Below are 15,916 nucleotides of genomic sequence, written 5' to 3'. Positions count from 1 at the left end.
TCTCATTGGTTGCTTGTGTGGAGGTGTGGTCAGGCTCATCAAAACATTGTATGTCTGTGCATATTTTACAGTACGCCTGTAATTCTGCATTCTGTAATAATGAGTGGTTATGTTCAAAAGCCTAGCTGTATGCTAATTTTATGCATATTATCTATCTGTGTCAACTTATACATAGCCTACTCGTCTCACCTCCGGTCTCAATAGAGTTGCATAGTATGTTGAATTGAATCCTCATTCAAACTGTCATGTTCCATTCATTAACAGCAGGGGCATCCATGCTCTCCTCTTTGGCCTCTCTCCCCATGCTTCTCTTGTGATGTCACAACAAGGATAGCCTGGCACCAGCTTTGTTCCAGAGCATGTCTCTATTTTCACAAAGATTTCATCAGTGACCCTCAATGATTAGCAAATACACTGAAATGGACATGGCAGATACCAATATTATAATTGTAATTTATCATGAACTGACCTACCACTTTTTATCCTCCTGGACCAGCTGTTCAAGCCTATATGGTACCTGCAGGCCTCCTTACTTCCCCTGCACCACTAATAACAGGATTCCCTGCTATATCGTTACACTCAACAAATTGGCTTGGTGGATCGGTGTTCAGTTAAACCAGCATCTATTGGTTGTAAGTGAGAAGGGGAGGACACAGTGTGTGTTGTGTTGGAGATAGGGAGCTTAGGGATGGGCATAGGGATGTGCAGAGGCAAAGAATTGTTGTTGCACCCTCAAAGTTCACATCACCTCTTCATCTGCCTTAATCTTAGCCTCTTGTCTCCTATGTTTTTCTCAGCTTCTTCTATGTCTCCTATGTTTTTCTCAGCTCCGTCTATGTCTACCCTATGAAAAACATGTACTATGTACGGCTACCCCACTGTCCAAAAGTTCCTCTTTCTAGTTGTAAAGGGCTGACCGGTTGCCAGTTGAAGGCTGGGAAAATACCAACACCAGATCATTTGAGTGTACATTTCAGGATTTCAACGTTTCTTTCCAGCCTTCCCAGTCATATCATACTGAATACAGAAAGACATTCGGTCTCTGGTTGTGTAATCACTTTATTTTAGCAACACTTTTGAAATACATTGTATACTAAGTTTCAGTACCATGTACCTGTCTATTAGCAGAAATCATTTTTGAGAATATGACATTTTTACCAAAAGCAGTAATTAAGTGCAATATGTTTGTTTGGAATGTGGTCCTTCAGTTTGGCTAGTAACCACCTTTTTGTAGGTTCAGTAGTTCTTGGGGAGTCCTTGGGGTCTGAATCGGTTGGGGTCCCCTCCATTACGTCCCCAGCGGTTAGCCTCCTGGTCAGCTGCTGAGTCCTCGTGTCCTCGACCACTGGAACCCTGAACCATCTCCCGGCCATTACTGAGAGAGGAGAAATATTACATAAGTAACTCGCCAACCACAGTAAACCAACGATGGTAAAATTATCTTTCTGACCAAACATTTTTTTTTTTTTATGTTGTTTTTATGAGATAATTGATGACCAACTGAACCACATTATAAGCATCACACAGATATTTGAGAATCACACACCTGATGACTGCTGCTGCCCACCTGCCCCCTGGTCCTCTCCTGGCAGCATCATAGTTGCCCCGAGCGTGAAAGTACTTGTCTGAGTTTTTCCAGTTGGCGTCCTTCATGTCGCCATATGCACGCCACATGTCTCTAGCACCTGCAGGGTCAGGAGGACACAGATGTTGAGTTTGACACTTTCAATTAATTTTACAACTTTTCAAACCCCTAGCCTCAAGAAACAACAATGACTTTAAAGGAGTCCTCAAATACAATACATGTTGCTCTTGAATGATTTGTCGCTCTTGATAGATTTGTTGCTACTGGTTTCTGTATCTATTTCTGTCAACAATGAAGAAACAATGATTAAAGTGTATAAACGGACCTCGAGCAGCTTCACCAGGGAAGCGGTACCACTGAGCTTGAGCTCCTACAACGAGGGTCAGAACAAGTCCAGCTAGAAGCAGCTTCATACTTGCAGATGCGACAAACTGAAGGAAACACGAGGGTGAGAGAGAGCATAGGCCACTATATGAATTGCTAACATATTTACAGATCATTTATTCAACTTAAACTCAGATTGCCTCATATAAGAGAGTTATCGCTTACCTTCTAGCTCCTTAGTTAGTTAGTCAGTCAGGCAGTTTGAACTCCCTTGTGTTTTGTGTTGGTTTGTGGTCTGCAGCTTGTTCTTATATTCCACTCAGACCAGGGAGGAGTTCTGTTTTTCCAAAAGCTGGAATTCCCTAACTTCGTCCTCCCAAGCTATTACGATCAGAAGTGTATGCCCGGGAACACAAGATGAGAAATTTCCAGGTCATGACAAGATGAATTAGAGGACGTGCTCTGAAGCCTTGGGCAATAGGGAGGATACTCCTCAATTGTGTAACTAGGCCTACAGCTTAAAAAAACAAGGCATCAAAATGTGATGCGTCTGTATTAAAAAGACTAATGGGGGAAATGCAGTTTGTTTTTCTGCTTTTAATGTCAGAATTGTCATGATGGTTGAGGTTCCAAAAGTTTGCCTCTCACCTAATATGAGAGAATGAATCCTTATGATATGATTCATTATAGACTACTATAATAGGGTAGAATATAGGTATTTAATAGACATAGACATGAAAGGCAATTTGCATGTCCACATCTTACAGTTGGCACCTTTATCTTACGGGTTACACAATTACTGCCCTCCTCACACCTATGCTGCTGTTCATTGATTATTGCTTGCCATTACCATTAGTATCTATCACTTAGGTTGGAGTCATTAAAACTCGTTTTTAAACCACTCCACAAATGTCTTGTTAATAAAACTATAGTTTTGACAAGTTGATTAGGACATAATTTTCCAACAATTGTTTACAGACAGATTATTTCACTTATAATTAACTGTAGCACAATTCCAGTGGGTCAGAAGTTTACATACACTAAGTTGACTGTGTCTTTTAAACAACTTGGATAATTCCAGAAAATTATGTCATGGCTTTAGAAGCTTCTGATAGGCTAATTGACATAATTTGAGTAAATTGGAGGTGTACCTGTGGATGTATTTCAAGGCCTACCTTCAAACTCAGTGCCTCTTTGCTTGACATCGTGGGAAAATCAAAAGAAATCCGCCAAGACCTCAGAAAACAAATTGTAGACCTCCACAAGTCTTGTTCGTCCTTGGGAGGAATGTCCAAATGCCTGAAGGTACCACATTCATCTGTACAAACAATAGTACACAAGTATACACACCATGGACCCACGCAGCCATCATACCGCTCAGGAAGGAGACGCGTTCTGTCTCCTAGATGAACGTACTTTGTTGTGAAAAGTGAAAATCAATCCCAGAACAACAGCAAAGGACCTTGTGAAGATGCTGGAGGAAACAGGTACAAAATTATCTATATCCACAGTAAAACTAGTCATATATCGACATAACCTGAAAGGCCGCTCAGCAAGGAAGAAGCCACTGCTCCAAAACCACCATAAAAAAAAGCCAGACTACGGTTTGTAACTGCACGTGGGGACAAAGATCGTACTTTTTGAAGAAATGTCCTCTGGTCTGATGAAACAAAAATAGAACAGTTTTGCCTTAATGACCATCGTTATGTTTGGAGGTAAAAGGGGAAGGTTTGCAAGCCCGAAGAACACCATCCCAAACGTGAAGCACAGGGGTGGCAGCATCATGTTGTGGGGATGCTTTGTTGCAGGAGGGACGGTGCATTTCACAAAATAGTTGGCATCATGGGATGGAAAATTATGTGGGTATTTTGAAGATCTCAAGACATCAATCAGGAAGTTAAAGCTTGGTCACAAATGGGTCTTCCAAATGGAAAATGACCCCAAGCATACTTCCAAAGTTGTGGCAAAATGGCTTAAGGACAACAAAGTCAAGGTATTGGAGTGGCCATCACAAAGCCCTGACCTCAATCCCATAGAAAATGTGTGGGCAGAACTGAAAAAGCGCGCACGAGCAAGGAGGTCTGCAAACCTGACTCACTTACACCAGCTCTGTCAGGAGGAATGGGCCAAAATTCACCCAACTTATTGTGGGAAGCTTGTGGAAGGCTACCTGTGTTTGACCCAAGTGAATCAATTTAAAGGAAATGCTACCAAATACTAATTGAGTGTATGTAAACTTCTGACCCTCTGGGAATGTGATGAAAGAAATAAAAGTGTAAATAAATCATTCTACTATTATTCTGACATTTCACATTCTTAAAATAAAGTGGTGATCCTAACTGACCTAAAACAGGACATTTGTACTAGGATTAAATGTCAGGAATTGTGAAAAACTGAGTTTAAATGTATTTGGCTAAGGTGTATGTAAACTTTTGACTTCAACATTATTCATCCTGCTACTGGTCACAATTACTCTTGTTTACAAATAAAATCTATTTTTATTGGTTGCATACACATATTTAGCAGATGTTTTGCGGGTGTAGCGAAATGCTTGTGTTAATAGCTCCAGCAGTGCAGTAATATCTAACAATTTACAACAATACACACAGATCTAAAAGTAAAAGAATGGAATTAAGAAATATAAAAATGATACGACAAGCAATGAGTCCATAGTGTAAATATATATATATATGTGTGTGTGTGAGATGGGATGTATAGACATTTTGGACGGTATGTGGATAGAATATTTAGAAAATCTGTAGAATACAGATGTTCTGAAAGAGCTGCAAAGTCTGGATCCCTAAAATCAGATGGGCTAGAAAATCTGGACTCTCTCCCTCTAAAATTATCAGCTGAAAATGTTGCAACCCCTATTACTAGCCTGTTCAACCTCTCTTTCGTATCGTCTGAGATCCCCAAAGATTGGAAAGCTGCCCCGGTCATGCCCCTCTTCAAAGGGGGAGACCCTCTAGACACAAACTGTTGTAAACCTATATCCATCCTGCCCTGCCTTTCTAAAATCTTCAAAAGCCAAGTTAACAAACAGATCACCAACCATTTCAAATCCCACCGTACCTTTGCCAATATGCAATCTGGTTTCCGAGCTAGTCATGGGTGCACCTCAGCCACGCTCAACGTCCTAAACAATATCATAACCGCCATTGATAAAAGACAGTACTGTGCAGCCGTCTTCATCGACCTGGCCAAGGCTTTTGACTCTGTCAATCAACGCATTCTTATCGGCAGATTCAATAGCCTTGGTTTCTCAAATGACTGCCTCGCCTGGTTCACTCTCCTTCCAGACTCACATCAAACATTTCCAATCCTAAATTAAATCTAGAATTGGCTTACTATTTCGCAACAAAGCCTCCTTCATTCATGCTGCCAAACATACCCTCGTAAAACTGACTATCCCACCGATCCTTGACTACACAATGTAATTTCTAAAATAGCCTCCAACACTCTACTCAGCAAATTGGATGTAGTCTATCACAGTGCCATCCGTTTTGTCACCAAAGCCCCATATACTACCCACCACTGCGACCTGTATGCTCTCGTTGGCTGGCCCTCGCTCCATATTCGTCGCCAAACCCACTGGCTCCAGGTCATCTATAAGTCTTTGCTAGGTAAAGCCCTGCCTTAGCTCACTGGTCACCATAGCAACACCCAACCGTAGCACGTGCTCCAGCAGGTATATTTTACTGTTCATCCCCAAAGCTAAGACTTCCTTTGGCCGCCTTTCCTTACAGTTCTCTGCTGCCAATGACTGGAACAAATTGCAAAAATCACTGAAGCTGGAGACATATCTCCCTCTCTAACTTTAAGCATCAGTTGTCAGATCAGCTTACTGATCACTGTACCTGTACACAGCCAATCTGTAAATAGCACACCCAACTACCTCATCCCCATATTGTTATTTATCTTTTTGCTCTTTTGAACCCCAATATCTTTACTTGCACATCATCATCTGCACATCTATCACTCCAGTGTTAATGCTAAATTGTAATTATATTGCCTCTGTGCCCTATTTATTGCCTTACCTCCCTAATTTTCTACATTTGCACACACTGCACATTGATTTTTCTTTTCTATTATTGACTGTACGTTTGTTTATTTGTGTTGTTGTTTGTGTCGCACTGCTTTGCTTTATCTTGGCCAGGTCGCAGTTGTAAATGAGAACTTGTTCTCAACTGGCCTACCTGGTTAAATAAAGGTGAAATAAAATGAATCAAATCAAAAATCCACGGGATAGAATAGTATATATACAGCAATAGTTGAATTGGATGGCATTGACTAGACTACAGTAAACTACACATAGCAAAGATTCAATAACAAAGACCAGGGAGATTTTCCAATGCCTCACAAAGAAGGCATTAGAAAACCTAGTGAGCTTTTATGGGGGTATACTGCAACAACAACAAAAATGTATATGGATAGTTTAAAGTACATAGGCCTCTTAGCATCTCGTGAGGCCTACCAGTTTCTGGATATAACCCATGTCTGGCGTCTTGAGAATGGCTAACTGACACTGCCTCTTCTAGTCAGCAACAGCACATCAGAAAACAAATTATAGATTTTAATGCTTTACCGTACTGACCTATTTAGCTTTTGTCCTCAATTGCAAATCATTGTATTTTGGTGTAAAACACTGTCTCAGGCACTGCTCCAGAATCTCCCATAGGTGTTCAATTGGGTTGAGATCTAGTCACTGAAACAGCCATGGCATATGGTTTACATAATTTTCATGCTCAGCCAACCAGATCAGTGACCACTCCTTCCCTGTGGACGGAGGCATTATCATCCTGCGTGCCAAAGCCATGATAGCCAAAATAATGTCCTGCCCAGCATTTTTATACATGACACTAAGCATGATGGGATGTTAACTGCTTAATTAACTCAGGAACCCCACCTGTGTGGAAGCACCTGCTTTCAAAATACTTTGTATCCCTCCTTTACTTAAATCAAATCAAAATCAAATCAAATCTCAAGTGTTTCCTTTATTTTGGCGCACTATTTTTAACTAGTTTTAAACTTTTATGGCCAGTTCCATCATGATGACGTCATGTCGGTTGCATAATGACATGTCAGTATGGAGACAGCACAGCAAGGTTATGTGTTTCTATATTTGTTTTTCTTTCTGTTTGTTTTGTACATCCGTATTAGTTTCTATTTAGTTTAAGTTGTATAAAATATATACATTTCATTTTTATATTATTTAGGTTCAGTTTTAGTGTTAAGAAGATAAAGAATTTGTGGGAGGCTAGAAGAAATATGGGTGGTAGAGTTTTTGTGTGTTTTTTGGGATGTCACAACTGGGGGGCAGTAATATATAAGGTGATGGGCCAGGTCATAGGTTAGCCCTTCTCATGACTCCAATTTTACATTGGTGTCACATATACTCCCTCTCTGGCCTCTAGGTCATCAGGCTGCTGAGTGTCTCGCGCACCTGCACCTCATGACACTCACCTGGACTCCATCACCTCCTTGATTATCTTCCCTGTATCTGTCACTCCCCTTGGTTCTTTCCTCAGGTGTTATTGACTCTGTTTTCATGTTGGTGTGTTGAGTGTTCATTGTTTGATTTATTAAAACACTCACTCCCTGAACTTGTCATAACTAGTGGGCAGTAATATATAAGGTGATGAGTCAGGTCATAGGCTAGGTTTGCCCTTCTCATGACTCCAATTTTACATTTTTTGCAAAACTGCAGAGAAGAAGCAATATTCTCAGACTGGCCAATAAAAAGAAAAGATTAAGATGTGCAAAAGAACACAGACACTGGATGGAGGTACTCTGCCTAGAAGGCCAGCATCCCGGAGTCGCCTCTTCACTGTTGAAGTTGAGACTGGTGTTTTTGCGGGTACTATTTAATGAAGCTGCCAGTTGAGGACTTGTGAGGTGTCTGTTTCTCAAACTAGACACTCTAATGTACTTGTCCTCTTGCTCAGTTTTGCACTGGGGCATCCCACTCATTCTATTCTGGTTAGACCCAGTTTGCGCTGTTCTGTGAAGGTAGTACACAGCGTTGTATGAGATCTTCAGTTTCTTGGCAATTTCTTGCATGGAAAGCCTTAATTTCTCAGAACAAGAATAGATTGATGAGTTTCAGAAGAAAGTTAATTGTTTCTGGCCATTTTGAGCCTGTAATCAAACTCACAAATGCTGATGCTCCAGATACTCAACTAGTCCAAAGAAGGCCAGTATTTCTACTTTTATCAGAACAACAGTTTTCTGCTGTGCTAACATAATTGCAAAAGGTTTTTCTAATGATCAATTAGCCTTTTAAATGGATAAACTTGGATTAGTTAACACAACATGCCATTGGAACACCGGAGAAATGGTTGCTGATAATGGGCCTCTGTACACCTATCTAGATATTCCATAAAAAGATCAGCCGTTTCCAGCTACAATAGTCATTTAGAACATTAACAATGTCTACACTGTATTTCTGATCAATTTGATGTTATTTTAATGGACAAAAAATGTGCTTTTCTTTCAAAAACAAGGACGTTTCTAAGTGACCCCAAACCTTTGAACTGTAGTGTGTGTGTGTACATATATATATATCCATATATATATATATATATATCACCAATGTGTCATATGTATATATATATATGTACACACACACACACTACACTATATATATATATGGATATATATATGGATATATATATATGGATATATGTTAATATATATATATATATATATATGAACTGTACAAATGACACATTGGTGATCATAGATATAGAACCCTAGATAGGATGATGTCATAGACCCACTACACTAAGGGCAGGGTTGGGTAGTAACAGATTACATGTAATCTATCACACCCGTTTCGAGGGCATTATCACTTAAATTAATACCTGCTCTTTCCGTGACATAGACTGACCAGGAACCCTCATTGATATCACTTGTTAAATCCACCTCAATCAGTGTAGATGAATACGAGGAAACCGGTTAATTAAACAAGTCTTTTTAAGCCTTGAGACAATTGAAACAAGACAAAAGATTTAAGTGCCTTTTAACAGGGTATGAAAGAAGGTGCCAGGCACACTGTTTTGTGTCAAGAACTACAACGCTGCTGGGTTTTTCAAGCTTAACCCTTTCCCATGTGTATCAAGAATGCTCCACCACCCAAAGGACATCCAACCAACTTGAAACAACTGAGGGAAGCATTGGTGTCAACATGGGCCGGCATCCCTGTAACACCTTGTAGAGTCCGTGCCCCGACGAATTGAGGCTGTTCTGAGGGCAAAAGGGGGGGGTGTTCTTAAAGTTTTGTACACTCATTGGAGGCTGCTGAGGGGGAGGGGGGGCTCACAGTAATGGTTGGAATGGAGTCAAGGGAAACCACGTTTGGTTCCATTCCATTTACTCCATTCCAGCCATTATGAGCCGTCCGCACTAGCTTACATAAACTAGATATCATTCCAATTCTTGTCTAGTGATGTCTACATCAATATAAAAGAAAGACATATAAAGTAATATATCTATATGTCTAATCTGCAGGATACAAACATTCCATTCCAGCTAAATAATGGATATATAGCGTTTTGCCACAAAACCTTTTAATATACATCTCAAATCTTAATCCATAGCGAGGTTTCCATCAAATTTGCATGTGATTTATCTAAATATTCAAATCCGCATTAATATAATCTGAGCCTACTCCCATCAGATACTTTTTGCAGATAAAATTCTGTGTATGATGTAGTGCACATAAAAAAAACCTCGGTTACAGGTTAAATTGGTTTTCATTACAATTTCAACTGATGGTTTTGTTACAAAAAGTATTGAGTTAATATAGCGGATATGCCCACTCTGGTATTGGCACACGCACTCTAGCCAACAGCTCGTAGATACAGTGCGGGTATAGCCTACATCAGGGATGGGCAACTTAAATGATTGTGGGGGCCACAACAAATCAGAATGAGTTCATGGACAGAGAGTAGAGTAGCCTAGTGGTTGGCACGTTGGACTAGTTACTAAAAGGTTGTGAGACTGAATCCTCAGGCTGTCAAGGTAAAAATTTGTTCTGCCCCCTGAACAAGGCAGTTAACCCACTTCCTACACCATCATTTAAAATCATTTGTTCTTAACTGACTTGCCTAGTTAAGGTAAATAATAACATTTGACAAATAGAGGCCACCTTGTCTAGTGGTTAGTTTATTCAATATTTGGAAAGTTTATAAATCTGGTGTTCCCATCAGGACGGTTGAATATTTTTTTTATCCGACATGTACTTCATATGCATCGAAAGATTGTTCTCAGGTTTCCAGACAGTAACATTTTACTGAAAAGGTATCCATTAACATGAAAAATTGGTGTATAAAGTATTTGTGTGTTATCAACTGAGTTTAGTTTTAATGTCATCTTATACCTCGTGTCATACTCGTTGCCAAACCCACTGGCTCCAGGTCATCTACAAGACCCTGCTAGGTAAAGTCACCCCTTAGCTCAGCTTGCCACCATAGCAGCACCCACCTGTAGCACGTGCTCCAGCAGGCATCTGGTCACCCCCCAAACCAATTCTTCCTTTGGCTGCCTCTCCTTCCAGTTCTCTGCTGCCAATGACTGGAACAAACTACAATAATCTCTGAAACACTTTTCCCCTCACTAGCTTTCTAAGCATCAACTGTCAGAGCAGCTCACAGATAACCCATCTATAATTTATCCCAAACTACCTCTTCCCCTAGTGTATTTCTCTCCTTTGCACCAAATATTTCTACTTGCATTTTCTTCCACTGCCAATTTACCATTCCAGTGTTTATTTTTTTTCTTGCTAGATTGTATTTACTTTGCCACCATGGCCTTTTACCTCCCATAGCATATAGACTTGTTTTTCTGTACATTTGTTTTACTCCATCTGTAACCATTGGGTCAAACTGCTTTGCTTTCTTGGCCAGGTCGCAATTGTAAATAAAAACTTATTTAACCAGGTAGGCAAGTTCAGAATAAAGGTGGGAAAAAAAGTGCGCTATTTTATAGTCAGTCTCATTTCTAGCTTCCACTATACCTTCCAACTTGTTGAATTCTCTATATTCTATCCATTTTGTATCAGACCAGTTTTGTTCAGTGTTTAACTATGTCTGAATGAGACATTTTAGACTAATCTTTATATACGCACACACCTCTGCAGAATTATGACAAAGAGGCCCATCAGAATCCAGAGGGTTTCATTTATTGACAACTGCAGTCAAAACAAGCAAGCTAGACAGGCAATTGGAGGGGAAAGGGCTACTGGCTTAAAGGAACGGGAGGGAATAGCATAGCACAAACTAAGGATTCAAGGATAAACTTGATTGATGCCAATCCTATAGATATATCAAGCAAGACAGAAACACAGCTATAGGATATAGCAAGAAAATGGAGGGTCTATGTGCTCTCTTTGCCCAAAGTGTGTTTGTCAAACAGGTACTCGGCCATGCCGTTCTGGGGGGCACCCATCCGGCGGAGGTTGGTCACCCAGTCACCCAGCTCCTTTATGGACTTCACCTGCTCGTCCAGGTAGTGTGTCTCAATGAAGTCACACATCTGAGCAAGGACCAAATGAGAGAAAAGACACAGGTAAGCAAAACTCAGTGGAGTGATGCCTCAAACAGAACAGGGATGAATAATCTCTAGTGTTCTTCTAGACCCTAGAGGAAAAGGGTTTTTAAAACCCTTCATGTAAAACCCTTCATGTGACCCTCTGGACTTGGCACTGATTAAAGTGTACACTGCATGAAAAACCTGACAGACTTCAGATTTGGCGCCCTGTTTATGATATCCTGAATTACATGTTAAATATGGGTGGATTAGATTCTGATTTTAAATCTTCTGAGATTCTTAAAAACATCTTGCAGTTAAAATAACATAGCATTTTGTATAGTTCATGACTCCATATACTTACGTGTGGGTCGTTGTGATCAGAGCAGACCTTGTGCAGGTCCAGCAGGGACTGGTTTACACTCTTCTCCAGCTGCAGGGCACTCTCAAGGGCCTCCACACCGCTACCCCACTCATCCTTCTCTGGTTTCTGGAACAAGCCATACATATGGTGTTAGAAAGAGCAGCCGTAGTGCCTCTTCACAAGCCACTATTCCCCCCACTGGCTTATGTCAGACAAACTGGAGTACACATTGGCTCTCTAGCTGCTTAACCATTTAGTCAAGTTTAAATATCACTTGTTGCCTGTTTTCTTAAACCCTCATTGCTTTACTCTGTAAGCAAAGTCAGTCTCTCTAGGATTCAGTATGGCTGCTGTTTAACATTCTCTCCATGCCCATTGCAACAGTACATTTATCTCTGACAGTGTCAATGACACACGCAGCGGTTTAAATGGCTGAAAGATAAGTGGTCCACACCCTCAATCTCCCTCTGTCCGTCCTCCCTAGATGGGAGCTATCATATCCCCACAATATACTCCGGCTGAAAGCATGCATTTTCACACAAGCACTTAGCAGACACCTTGACGTCCTGCAGGAAGATTCTCCCTCCCCTCTGGTTCTGAACTTTCATCAGCTTCTCAGCGTGCTCACGTTCTTCGTGGGACTGGTTCTTGAAAAACTTAGCAAAGTTGTGCAGGGCCTGGTCATCACGATCGAAGTAATACGCCTGAGACAGAGGAGAAGTTAAAGGTGAATTCAAAGATACCTGGCTGGTTCCAGTTCTACCATCTTGACATAAGTAGCGATCAGTAGAATCAATGTGTATCTACAATGATCACTGCTATCAGTATGCAGATAAAATGAGCTCCACAAGTTGGGACAATTACATTTTATTGTTGTTTTAGATCTGTATCCAGAACTTGAAATGATACAATGACTATGAGGTTCAATTACAGACAGCTTTAATTTGAGTGTATTTTGATCCATGTCGGGTCAACCGTTTAGAAAGTACAGCACTTATACATAGTCCAACCATTTTAGGGGAATAAAAGTAATGGGACAAATTTACTTGTGTATTAAAGTAAACATGTGGTCCTATACGCCTAACACTCAATGACTACATCAAGCTTGTGACTCCAAATTTGTTGGGATAAATTTGCATCCAATAGAAATGGTAAATGCATCATTTTGGAGTCACTAAATAAGAACAGAATTTAAACACATCTACATTAATATGGATGCTACCATGATTACAGACAGTGCTGAATGAATTGTTAATTAGTGAGAAAGTTGAGGCATAGACATGGTAGCCTCCTGTTAACAGCAAATGCTGCAAAAAAAAAAGCACTTATTTAATTATCTAATCAAAATAGTTTAATGGGTCTTATGGTTGTGGAAGGCTTATTTGGCCTGGATATAGTTTCATGAGCCTTGAATTATTTAGATTTCTGAATAATGTTTGAAATACAGTGAATGGTACAACAAAACTGATTCAGAGTGATAATACTAAATAAAAATGTGCATCACTCACAAGGTTGAAAACAATGACAATTTAGGGCATACAGCCCTAGTATTAAATGGGATGCCAAGAGGCCAGAGTATTGAAGACACACCCATCTGCACTGTCATGGGGTGTAACCTTTTTACACCTCATGACTCTGTTCCTGTAATCTAATCAGTCATACTAGTATCCGAGACTACACTTGCCAAACCCTTCTTCCTCTCCATTCCCCTTCCAGTCTTACCATGGACAGATAAACATAGGAAGCGTACAGCTCCAGGTTGATCTGCCGGTTGATGGCAGCCTCACAGTCCTGATGGAAGTTCTGTCTCACTGGAGGCATGTTTCTGAAATGGAAATGTATTAACTGTCAAAAGGAAAGGGCACACTTTGGTTCAATGAATTAAGGCCCTTTTAAAACAGCATGGAGCCCCAAAGCCAAAGGGAAGATTCTGACTCTTCAATAACTCAGTCTAACATTACAGAAGGTTGGTGCTATCCAGTCATTCCATTCTATAGATAAAGGGTTTGTTTGATTATGAGAGATGAATCACTGTAGCCCTTTAGTTGGCTAGTAGAGCATGAGTCTCAAAAGTATTTGGACTTTATGAAGTGTGCAAATCTCCACACGCATTGTCAGCAAAATATGACCCAAAATACCACAGTGACGCATTTAAACACGATGGGCAGGACGTTGTCATTGCAAATGCGGCTGCCAACAAATAGTAAAACAGATATTCTTCTATTTAGCTAGATACTCTAACCTTATCTATGTCTATGTACATCGCATCCAGAGAGGTAGCAAGAGGGTCGACCCCACCCAAAATATGTCTACACAGATAAGACTGTCTGTTAAGGGCGACTGCACTTGATATAGCCTTGTTTTAGATATGGTTCATTAAGAAATGCTAGCGGCTATGACTGAACTCAAACAAATGGTTTGATATAGGTGGGAAGAGTTGACAAAATAATTAGGCGAATTCACTTCTGCCAACTGGTGTGCGACCAAACCAAATGTGGTTGGCTTACGGATTAGCCTCTGGGGCTACTTCAGGACCGTCAATAAATTAATGCAAGTGGGGACAATATTTTCATTTTACACACCTTTTAGTTCTCATGAAATGCTTTCAATACACGTTTACATTTCTAATATTTAGTTAGAGGTTCATTCTTCGCCAGTGATCAGGAGTCTAAGGGTGGTGAACAGTTGGCCCAGCATCGACCGGGTTGCCTTGACTTAATTAAAAAACGTTTAAACAAACGTAATTGCTATTTTGATAAGTAAAGTTTTTGATCAAACGCAATGTTTGTTGTTACAAGGGAATTGCTCTATTCAACAATAGATTTGCTAGATATATCCCGCCTTTGAAGGCATGTACTTCCATTGTTAATCGACTCTTGTCAATATAGATCCTCGCACTTCACCGACCAAGGCCATCAGTGTTGCCAATTTATATTTAGAGAGTTTTGACTGCTCCCCAAACGAGTGTTTAGTTGATAGCGTTTAACGACTTTCCCCACTTAATTCTGCCGCAACGTCGCTCATACAGGCAGATAAGAACAAAGGGCGCGGTGTGCGTAAGAGAGCGGACAAAAAGGCTACGTCTGGGACCGCAGCAAGTCAAATTGGTGCTGTGACGTCGACGTAACTGCAAAGCATAGAGCCGATCACTGAAAAAAACAATGTTGCCAGCACTGAACGCCAGACGCCATTATTTAGAAAAACAAGGACATACTTAGTAAACCACCACGATATCGAAAAACACCGCAATTATAACATTGACGATTGTTATTAGTAGCTAGCGTAATAACGCTGAGTTATTTTACAATGCTAACGTTGCAACGCATTTGACATCGTCGCAAGCTTGTTAAAGTTAGCTAGTTTGTTACATAACGTAGCTAGCTAGCCACCCTCAGTAGTACGGCCTTGGGCGGTGGTGGCTAGCTAGTTACGTTGTTACATCCAACTATTATGCCAACCAGCTAGTTTAATAACTTATTTATTCTTAGCTAGATATGTTATTTGTCTTACCTTGTGTTTTTTCTGGTCCGAAGAGGTGGTGTGAGTGATTCGAATTGATCGTTTCTACGATGTTATGGATAGCTTGATCTAATTTGGTTTTCAAAAGATGAATTCAATCAAAAAGAAATTGCTTCAAAAGAGTAGAAGGTTGCCGTTCAAGCACTGTTGAAGCAGGTAACCTTTACTCTCGTCTGCAAACTGATATGTGTGAGTGGTGAGGGTTGCGCAGTGCTTAAATAGGGAATGACGTCGTCAAAAGCAGTAAGGGGAGGGGACTGTCAAAAGCACATCGTTTTTTCATTTATATAAAATACTACTCTATTTGGTCAAACTTTTGAAAATTATACGGTAAAGCACGACACTTGTTTGAAATCCCCTTTTACTCAGTGAGACATAGCAAACAGATGGAAATTGTATCACATGAGTAGAGCCTAGAGCAGGGTTCCCCAGGGGCAAATGGTGGTTTATTTGTTCCCCCAGGTTTTCTGTTGAGTTTTCATTGTTGGACATAAAAAACTCTAAAAACACCAGGAAATCAGCTCTTAGTGATATTTATTTGAGGAATCTGGGTGGCAGGTATCCTATCAGTTAAGAGTGCTGGGCCATTAACC

At 40.4% G+C, this 15,916-nt stretch overlaps 2 protein-coding genes across 2 annotated transcripts; both read right to left on the bottom strand.

Annotated features, from left to right (window-relative positions):
* Positions 1-1,039: 1,039 nt before the first annotated feature.
* Positions 1,040-2,268, bottom strand: LOC109888427 (serum amyloid A-5 protein-like). The gene is made up of 4 exons (XM_020479613.2): positions 2,135-2,268; positions 1,911-2,016; positions 1,547-1,685; positions 1,040-1,375 (listed from the first exon to the last, which is right to left on the bottom strand). The coding sequence occupies exons 2-4, from the start codon at positions 1,996-1,998 to the stop codon at positions 1,237-1,239; spliced, it is 366 nt and encodes a 121-aa protein (XP_020335202.1). The 5' UTR covers positions 1,999-2,016; positions 2,135-2,268; the 3' UTR covers positions 1,040-1,236.
* Positions 2,269-11,071: 8,803 nt separating this feature from the next.
* On the bottom strand, positions 11,072-15,560 carry LOC109888425 (ferritin, heavy subunit). Its single transcript, XM_020479610.2, has 5 exons — positions 15,315-15,560; positions 13,527-13,629; positions 12,362-12,508; positions 11,805-11,930; positions 11,072-11,446 (listed from the first exon to the last, which is right to left on the bottom strand). Exons 2-5 carry the CDS (start codon positions 13,623-13,625, stop codon positions 11,288-11,290), a joined length of 531 nt encoding a protein of 176 aa, XP_020335199.1. The 5' UTR covers positions 13,626-13,629; positions 15,315-15,560; the 3' UTR covers positions 11,072-11,287.
* Between the last annotated feature and the right edge of the window lie 356 nt (positions 15,561-15,916).

Source organism: Oncorhynchus kisutch, linkage group LG3, assembly GCF_002021735.2.
Source record: "Oncorhynchus kisutch isolate 150728-3 linkage group LG3, Okis_V2, whole genome shotgun sequence".
Taxonomy (NCBI): domain Eukaryota; kingdom Metazoa; phylum Chordata; class Actinopteri; order Salmoniformes; family Salmonidae; genus Oncorhynchus; species Oncorhynchus kisutch.
Note: the sequence above shows the minus strand (reverse complement) of the source record. Positions and strands in the feature narration are given on the sequence as shown.

Excerpts from the sequence above, each read along its gene's own strand:
- LOC109888427 (XM_020479613.2), bottom strand. The coding sequence starts at position 1,998 with ATGAAGCTGCTTCTAGCTGGACTTGTTCTGACCCTCGTTGTAGGAGCT. Across the intron at positions 1,686-1,910 it reads CCCTGGTGAAGCTGCTCGAG|GTGCTAGAGACATGTGGCGT; the intron begins GTCCGTTTATAC and ends CTGACCCTGCAG. Across the intron at positions 1,376-1,546 it reads TGGGCAGCAGCAGTCATCAG|TAATGGCCGGGAGATGGTTC; the intron begins GTGTGTGATTCT and ends CTCCTCTCTCAG.
- LOC109888425 (XM_020479610.2), bottom strand. The coding sequence starts at position 13,625 with ATGCCTCCAGTGAGACAGAACTTCCATCAGGACTGTGAGGCTGCCATC. Across the intron at positions 12,509-13,526 it reads CCTATGTTTATCTGTCCATG|GCGTATTACTTCGATCGTGA; the intron begins GTAAGACTGGAA and ends CCTCTGTCTCAG. Across the intron at positions 11,447-11,804 it reads CTGATCACAACGACCCACAC|ATGTGTGACTTCATTGAGAC; the intron begins GTAAGTATATGG and ends GTCCTTGCTCAG.